The 10038-nt window shown below is 37.8% G+C and overlaps 1 protein-coding gene across 1 annotated transcript; it reads right to left on the reverse strand.

Moving 5' to 3' along the window:
* Positions 1-28: 28 nt before the first annotated feature.
* LOC104715189 (putative ABC transporter B family member 8) lies at positions 29-9799 on the reverse strand. The gene is made up of 11 exons (XM_010432623.3): positions 9490-9799; positions 8417-8471; positions 8155-8330; positions 7267-7724; positions 6638-7184; positions 6376-6555; positions 5003-6295; positions 4490-4902; positions 3940-4262; positions 604-3317; positions 29-492 (listed from the first exon to the last, which is right to left on the reverse strand). Exons 1-10 carry the CDS (start codon positions 9727-9729, stop codon positions 3313-3315), a joined length of 3690 nt encoding a protein of 1229 aa, XP_010430925.2. The 5' UTR covers positions 9730-9799; the 3' UTR covers positions 29-492; positions 604-3312.
* Between the last annotated feature and the right edge of the window lie 239 nt (positions 9800-10038).

A 10038-nucleotide genomic window follows, 5' to 3' on the forward strand; every position in this document is an offset into this window, starting at 1 on the left:
CAAGGAAGTAACTCAACGACGTATGCTCTTTTTAATTGTAATCCACATATTTAGTATCCAAGTGGACAGACTATTTTACTTTCAATTTCCCAACAAACCATACCAAGGTGGGTACTAACCTTTCTTCTCGATTACAATCCAATAGAGTACCCCACAAAAATCCGTTAATGACTACCCAAAATAAAACCATATCCATTAAAACAAGATGGAATGGATACCTAATGTATTTTCTAAGATAGCAATCAAAGCAACAGTGTTCCAAATTACATCCACAAAAAACAGCAAATCTGGACACTTCCAATTGACTACTATCCGCTCCTAATCCGGTTAGCTTCACCCCAAGAATAACCCAAAAAACAGTGCTCTCCCACACTACCGACAAACTGTCTACCTTCATCCTCATGGCAACGGGTTCGAACAACTTGTTCGATTGTATCCCGTCTCTTTGCACCTACCACAACGATTCACTTTTGTTTTCCCGAGTCCATTACTCTGCAAACAACATAATATATCCAGAAAAACCTGGCACGTTACACAAATGTTTATGTGGATACCAACACTACATATTTAAAAAAGGATTTATCACATATTAAGCCCACTTACACGAAATTCACCAATAGAAGGAATCCTAGTCTCTTTTGGACGCCCAGCGGGACGTCGCGCCTTAGGAGGGTATAAAACACGGTTCTTTATTTCAACAGGAACTTCAGCATCACAAATTTCAGGATTAATTATCCCTTCGTAAGTCCTTCTCCATGTTTCTATCTTGTAACAGTCACCCACCAAAGTCCCATAAGGGATCCCTTGCGTATCAGCTGCTATCAATGCATGCCCGCATGGTATTTTCAGCCTATCGTACTGCTTACAAGAACACTGCTTCATATCAAGCAATACATGATGCTTACCATTCAACAAACCAACCACTTCATAACTCCAACTAGATAGACTGCCTACTTTGCTACCACGAACACCATCCACGTTCTTCTGCATCTGTTTATCTACCTCCGGCGTAGTCAACCCTCTATGCTTTTCAGCTTTCTTGCGCCTCGCACTAAACCACCTACTTAACATCGCACGAATGTACTTAAGTAGTTCAATAATATGACAGGATCTACCCTTGCCTAACACATTGTTTAAAGACTCTGCAATGTTGGAGGTCATCAAATTGTAACGGTTCCCTTGGAAATAAGCCCTACTCCAATGAGCTGCTCCAATTTTATCCAGGAAAGCAGCACATTTGACGTTTTTAGCTTTGATTTGTCTATAGATGTCTTGGTAACCAGTTACCTTATAGGCAAACGCTGCATTCGTCACAAGTTTTGCTAGTCCTTTACTATGAAACTTCGCATTAACATTCCGGGCTAGATGTACTATGCAAGCTCCATGATGTGACCAAGGAAACACCCTCTTCTTCGCTGTGTATATTGACGGGCACCTATCTGAAATTATGGTTAGGCTCTTACTATCAGCAACGATTCGTTCTAATTTCTCAAAAAACCAAGTCCATGAGTCTTCGTTCTCACTGTCCACAACAGCAAAAGCAAGCGGAAACACCTGGAAATTAGCATCTTGTCCACTCGCGGTCAAAAGAACTCCATTATACTTCGCATTCAAATGAGTCCCATCCACAACAATAACACGCCTAAGCTTCTTAAACCTTCTATGGAAGCCCCAAAAGCCAAAAACATATACAAAAACCTTTCTCTACCATCTTCAACCACTTCAGTTTTAATATTGGTTATAGTACCAGGATTCGCTTCTTTTAAAACATGGAGATAACAGGGAAGATCCTCGTAAGACTCATCATCAGGACCAAATATTCCTTCCAAAGCCTTCCCCTTTGCCCTATGACATTTGCGGTACGACGCATTGACCCTCAGTTCTTCTAATACCATCTGCTGGAGATCCAAAGGTGCTGGTCCCTTAGTAGGATCACTGAACTTCGATTTGTACACTGCTGCAATCACCTTCGAGGTCGCTTTCTTTAGGTAATTGGCCCTAGTCTCTATTGGGCATGTGTGTTGTAGATTAGCTTTCCTGATCACATAGTACCCGGATTCTTTCATTTCACAAGCTAGTACCCTCCAGTCACACCTATCTCCAGAACAACTAACTACAAACGACTCTTTCTTGGTCGTCGTCTGCGTGAAGTGAAACCTGTTCTTGATGGCGTATATAGCTAAAGCTATCTGGCAATCCTCTTTATTTGCAAACACCTTACCCTTATAGATACCTTTCCCATCATCCTCATAATCAAGATCCGGTATTTCAGAACTAACATAATCTGTGTCGTCAAACAGAGGAGGAATATCAAACTCCTCGTCATCTATATCTTCTAGCCTGCGACCATCCAGTGCAGTTGCAATTCCCTGACCACGACCACCTGACCACGTGGTTACATCAACATATTCGCCATCAACAACTCCGACCTGTTCCAGACCACCAGTTGTCCTCACTTTATTCTCCTCTTTTAAAGAAACAGCTCCGTTAACTAAGACAGTGTGATCAAAACAGGAGTTTGTGTTACACATAATCTCCACCACGTTCACCCGACCAAACTGATCGCCAATGAAATTCCCCCAAAACTCTTTATCATAGCTCCTTGGGCTCACAGCTACATCTGTTAAAACAGATGTAAACAGTTCTTCTTCTTCGTCTACATCTTCAAAACTATCTTCTAATCTGTCAATTTTTTCAACACAACCTAATTGTGTACTTGTCATCCCACGACCAACCCCATCTTCTACACCCTTACTGCCCTTCATCTTTCCCTCTATTTCTGCCAACTCAGCCATATATTCTTCATCAACCTGGCTTGTTTCAAAAGCAAATGGCTTCGAACCGGCTGTTGAGGCTTCCCCTATAAACCCTTCTTCACTACCGCTGTTACTAAGCCCAAACGAACAACCCAAACTACGTCTCTTCCGACATTCCTCTCTGCAATCGGAATCCTCAGCGTCGTTACCCATTCCTCTCTTCTTAACCTCCTCAAATGTTACAAATAAATTCAACCCACAGTTCTGACTAAGCATCTGAATATAATACTGAAGTCCTAAATTCGTTGTCACAACCACCGGAGGCGTCCTCACCCCCGTCGTCAAATCCATAAACGTTGGTATGCAGTAACTCAGATTAGCCTTCTTCTCCACCAAACCGAATTCACCAACGACAAAAACTTCTAACTCTCCTAACGTTGTGGTCGAAGACAGTGGAACTACACGCGAGAGAAGTTTATTGTCAACTTTGAATCCCCAAACGCCGTCGTCAGAACAGCTCCAGCTACCGGATATTACCACACAGAAACTCGGATCTTCACCCTGCATTACAAATCAAAGGAAGATATCACACCCATCCACGAACATCAAACAGAGTTGCATTTATACGACTCTATCCACAAAACATAAACCCTACCTGCACAGCCATGTTTCGTTCACGGGGACACAAACCCTACATTCAACTTATGTCTCTTATCCACAAACAATCGACAAATCTAACAAGGTGAACACATCCAACGGTGGAGAACAAAGAGAGGTAACTAAGGTAACTTTTAAGAAGAGAAAGAGAGGTAAATTGTTTGTAAGGACAAAATTGTAAAAGTAAAGTGGACACATAAGGGAAAAACTTGGGAAAGTATAGGGAGAGTGGAAAGTGGGTGTGGGTGACACAACTCACACCCAAAGTGGGTGTGGGTGTCATTTTCCCTTGTATTTTTATAATGCCTAATAAACATATGTTTTTCTCTTCCGATATATCTGATCACTAAATTTAAAGGGTAAATTTTTATATAAGGTTTTGGATATTGTGACACATTTAAAGGTATCTAATTTTCATATTAAAATTTTTAATATAACTATATTCAGTTAATAGTAATTACTTAATTTTTTAGAGAAAATCTTCAAGATATAAGATCATGAGCATGTACAAGTTTAGAGAACTGGCCTCCAATATTTTTCAAGAGGTCGTAACTTCCTGTCTCCACTACAGTTCCATCTGCGATCACCGTAATACAATCCAAGTTTTTCAGTGTGTTGAGGCGGTGGGCCACTACTACAGTAGTCATCTTCCGGCTAGCCATGATCTTAGCTAGAGCGTCCTGAACTTCATGCTCTGAGTTAGAGTCTAAGGAGCTCGTAACCTCATCAAGTAGGAGTATTATAGGATTTCTCAAAAAGGCTCTAGCAATAGCTATTCTCTGTTTTTGACCACCAGAAAGTTGTATTCCTCTTTCTCCGCATTCAGTTTCATATCCTTTCTCCATTGCCCTTTAGTAGAAGAAAAGAAAAAGCATAAAGAGAATTGAAAAAAAAAAAAGGTAAAAGATAATATACCTAAAAGTATGGAAAAATATTATTGTTAAATCTTTCAGTTACGATCATTAGTTTTGAACTCTAATAGACTGTAAAGAAACCTATAAATCAAACTACTAGCCAAACCGTTAGGAGGATGCAAATAATACTTTTTTTACTAGTAAAAATAGAATCATACTTACGAGATGAAATCGTGAGCATTGGCGGCTTGAGCAGCGCCGACCACCTCATCCTCGGTCGCTTCGGGTCGTCCGAGTATAATATTTTCTCGGATACTTCCAGAGTAAATAACTGGCTCTTGGGTAACTAAAGCAGTATGTTTTCTATACCATTTTATATCTATATCTTTCAAATCCACACTGTCTATTTTCACACAACCTATTTCCACATCATAGAAGCGTTGAATCAAAGCTATCACTGTTGATTTACCGCATCCTGATGTACCAACCAATCCAATGCTTGTCCCAGGCTTGATGTCCAAGGAAAATTTTTGAAGCACCGTAATTTTAGGCCGGTTAGGGTAAGCGAAATCAATATTTTTCATTTCTATTCCCCCTATTATTGTCTCAATATTTGCTCCATGGTTTATGTTTTCCTTCATGTAGCATTAATTAATCAATAATATACGACGAATATATAGTTCCAAGAAACTATGTTCAACATATACAAGATGAAAAAAGATGTTTGTAACTTACTTGAGATGAACGACGGTCAAGGATACGGAAAACAGAAGAAATGGCGGCAGAGCCCTTGGCAAGGTCAGAAGTCATGCTTCCTGCTTCCGCAATAACTTTACCGGTGCTTACTAAAACAAAGAACGTTTTGAATACATCCCCAGCTGAGATTTCCCCCTTTTGAACCAACACTCCTCCATACCAAAAGTCTAATGCCCATGTGAAGAAGGTTAGGCATTGTGCTGACCCCATCCCAAAGCCTGCGAGCCATGTTGCCTTCTTACCCTTTCTTTTCGCATCATATTGAGCCTTATCAAATATTTCTATGATCTTCTTCGTGGACCCTAAGGATGTAACAATTTTGTGGTTGTATATAGCTTCTGATGCAATCTGTGAGCTACGGTTTTGTGCATAGTCATAATTGTAGGAAATATTGGAGAGCAAAACTTTTCTGGTGTAGAAGCAGAGGATAGAGAGAGGCTGAACAGCGATCATGACCAACGCGAGTTTCCAAGAAAGTAGAAGACCTATGATCATCGCAATTGTCACACCTGAAATGGTCTGGACAAGCAACGATATTCTGTCGGCTACTAAGGACTTCACAATGGACGCTTCATTACTAAGCCTTGAAGAAAGCGCACCACTAAAGTTCTCTTCCATATCAAACCAGGCAGGTTCAAAGGTAAAGATTTTTTCGAGCATTTTCAAGCGAAGCCTTTGCATTAGCCTTTCACCCATTTTGGAAAAACTATAATGCTGAAGGAGATTAAGGGAGATGGAGAGAAAAGTGAGGGAAGTGAAGATTATGGAGTAAATGCGTATCTTATCCTCCATTTCTTGTGAGTTATTTGCAAAAAATGCAGAGATCATACCGCCAATGGTTAAGGCGTAAACCGGTTGGATTGCACCAAATGTTGCAGCTGATATGCAACCGACAAGAGAAGACTTCCACTCAGGAGAAACCATTGGAATAAGTCTAGTGAATGAAGTAGAAGGGATATTATCATCGACTTTGATTGTGTGAATGCTCTCCAATGATATAGGAGAAACAATGAGATCAGGAGATGACCTTATGCTTAGCCTACTAATACTGTTCTTAGTAGTCCAATATTGTCCTATCTCTGGATTTTTATTACCATCGCTAAGATCTTGTCGTTGTTCATGGCTCAATTGCATTTGAAGTTTTACGAGTTTTGCATAATGGTTGTTCTTCATCATCAAATCTTCATGCGAACCTAGTTCTTTAACAGAACCATTTTCTAACATGGCAATGATATTCGCTCCTCTAATTGTTGAAAGCTTATGCGCTACCACCTGTTACACGATAGAAGCATACTATTACAGAAATAATTAAATAGATACACATATATGAGCTTGAGAAAAGTTTGATTTACCAGTGTGGTTCGTCCCATGGCTACTTGATCAAGTGCGTTTTGAATCAGTGTCTCAGATTCACCATCTAATGCACTTGTTGCTTCATCTAGAAGTAAAATCACTGGGTTCCTAATAATTGCCCGTGCAATTGCAATTCGTTGTTTCTGACCTCCTGATAAAAGTGCCCCGCGATCACCCACCTGTTTTCATGTCAACGTTATAACCAACCAAATATACAAATTTATAATCATGTAAAAGAAATCCACACTCTCAAATACATACATGGGTATCATAACCATTCGGTAAGTGTGTAATAAACCCATGAGCATTTGCAGTCTTTGCAGCTGAAATAACTTCATCCATTGATGCATTATCTTTCCCAAACATTATATTTTCCCTTATGGACGTTCCAAATAAAGCATGATCTTGACTCACGACACCAATGTGTCCTCTCATCCATTTTAACTGAAGAGTCTTTATGTCAAACCCATCGATCCTCACAAACCCCTCACATGGATCATAAAACCTTTGCATCAATGCAATCACTGTCGATTTACCACTTCCACTAGCTCCCATTAGAGCTATGCTTTCTCCAACATCAGCTGTGATAGTGAAGTTCTTGAGAACTACGGATTTTGGACGAGAAGGATATATGAAGGTTACATGCTCAAACTCAAGTCTGCCCTTCATTTTCACCTCTGGAATGAATCCTTTTGTTGTATCCTCACCATCTATCTCTGAAATTCTATCAATCCTTGAACATATTCGAGCTGCGGCAACTGATGCCTCCGAAAAATATCTTATTTCAGTCAGTGCCGTCCCTAGAGAGCTACACCATTTATACATTTACAAAAATTATTTATTATTTCATGCAATCTAGAGACTATGCAAGGATTCACTTAATTACTTACATGCCACTCAAGACAAAGGAGATTCCAGCCGCATAAATGCGGCCACCGGTTTCTTGTTTGTGCATCACTAATCTGCTTCCGTACCAAGCAAGAAAAGCCCAAATGGTGAATGAAATCCCTGAGCTTCCCACTGCTAAACCTTTGGCAAGACCTTGCTTTAACCCAAGCTTCTTATGCCTTTCCAAGACCTTTGAATATTTCTTGATGATTTGAGTCTCGGCCGTGAACGAAAGAATGGTCTTGATGGAGCTTAGAGCCTGTTCTATAATGGAGTTTGCTTTCGTGTGTTCTTTGAAAGATTTCTTTGATAAATTAACAAGATATTTTCCATAGATCAACCCTGGGATTAGAAGAAGAGCAAGTGTTGGCATGGCCACAATGGTCAATCTCCACGAAAAGTATGCCGAAAACACAAGGCCAGTGATAAAAACTGATGTGTGCATCAAGAATATGGGCACCTGAGATGGCAATAAAATGGTAATTTTTAAAGGCGTGAATACATTTTTTTCCTAGAATTAAGACAAATAATGCTAAGAAAAACCCTTTAATTTTTGTTTCATATCTTTTTTTTTATGGGTTAGGTAATTAGTCCCTCTAACTTCATCCACACACAATATTTATGCATCTGTGGCTGTCAGAAAGATTATATTTCATAAGTAAACCCTCTATATATTATAAGATTCGTTGTGTTTTGGAACGTTTATTACACAAATTGTATATTAGAACATATATATATATATATATATATATATATATATGTGTGTGTGTGTTTTTTTAATGGCATTTTAAGATATTATAAGCAACCACTATCACAAACTTGATAAGTTTTTTTTTAGTTTTCTATACCCGCTCATACAGCAGATCAAAATATTTGGTCAAAATGTGAACCTTTTCACTAAGAAGTTGTTGGATGAGAGAAGTATCAGTTGAAATGGTGTGTATTATTTCAGAAGTGGAAGCATCTGAATCGAAGAACGAAACTTCTTGTCGGAGAACAGCTTCAAGATATGTTCGACGAATCTTTACAACTTGTCTCTCGCTTGTTTTGCTCCAACAGTACCCCTCTGCACCAATAAAAACCCTCCATACATTTAACATCATTTTAATGCATATTTCACTTGTAAAACAATTAGAAACTATATGACATTACCCATAAATGCCACTCCCAAGATTGCCAGTCCCAGGTATACGAAGTATAAACTGCACTGTATAGAAAAACTTTGTTAATGCTTTGATCGAGTTTAAGAACTCCGATCGCACAAGAATACATTTTTATTGTCAACATATATTAATATATTAAAAACAGCGGATTTGCTAATTAAACTAAAAGAAAAGAGTATACATAAATAAAATCAGGAAAATAATTTGACAACTATATATGATCAAAACAACTAACTTTTACTTTCATAGAACTTGGCCAAAGCTACAAAAGTTCTACAAATACCACTAAAAAGTACATCATAACACTAATAAAGTGCTATAAAAGGTTATTCAATAGCACTGTCTTTGCACTATAATAGGTTCATCTACCATAACACTGAAAAAATGCTACTATATGTAGTGGAACTATAGTAGCTGGGGTTGTTATAGGGTTTATATAAATGCTATCAAATCGATATAGTTGCATTTTTAGTGAGCTATCAATGACCAAATTTTCTGTACTGCTACCAGATAATTACTAAATTTTTTTCACAAAAAATAGTTATTCAGAAAGATATGTTTCCTACGATTTTCGAGTCGTAGGAAAGCAAGGGTTTTCATATTATTTATAAACAATAAAAGGAAAGTACTATAGTCTATATCTTTCTTTAACATTAAAATGGGAGATAAAATGGGTTTGTATTTTGTATCATTGTGTTATCATTCTTTTTTTTTTGTCAATCCATTGTGTCATCATTAATCAAGAACAATTGATGTATATCACTTAATCAAGGATACATGATTACAAAAAACTTCTTATAATGAAAAAAATATATATACATGAGAGGATTAGAATAATTATTTTTCATTCATTTATATTCCTTATTTTTATTTAATAAATTAGTTCTAGAATAAATATAAGAAATATTAACATTAAAAAAAATAAATTAATAAGAAATATAATGATTCGAGTAGAGTCAATTCAACCCGTTTGTTCTTCTTGGTTGCGATGTGGACTCTCCATCAATGTTTATGTTAGATGTGTGATAGTTGTAAAGGAAACCGAATGAAAAGATATCTAACCTTTTGAATCTCATCCTTGAAAGTTGTGGAATTAGGATTGTGTTGACCATAACCCAAAGTATTCATGATCCTGCTTGCAAATACTAATGACACATTCGTGGACATTCCATCTCCAATGGCTCCCAAAGTACCAAGTACCATCAGAACTATATCTATCCAATCTGCAAACCGAAACATTATGTGTGTGGTACTACTCGATTTAGATGATATTGATCCGCGGGTTTTCTCTCGAGATCTCATTTTATTTCTTATTTTGTCTTTGTTTTTCTTGATATTTATTTTAACCTTCGATGAGAAGAGTATTCATTAACTTATAAGAAGAAGAGTGAGGCCAGTGATGGTTGAAGTGTTATGCATCCAAAATGGAATGGTTGGAGGAACTTTTTGCTTTTTTATGCTTTAACAATTTAATATTATGCCTTATGCTTATGGTTGTTGAAAATTCTATTTCATCACATGTGGTTTTTCATTTTGGTGACCGACTGACCACATAATCCTCCCTCTTTTTGTTTACTTTATTATATGGCCAATCAACAACCATGCCTAAAA

This window comes from Camelina sativa, chromosome 9 (assembly GCF_030686135.1).
Source record: "Camelina sativa cultivar CO46 ecotype springtype chromosome 9, ASM3068613v1".
NCBI lineage: Eukaryota > Viridiplantae > Streptophyta > Magnoliopsida > Brassicales > Brassicaceae > Camelina > Camelina sativa.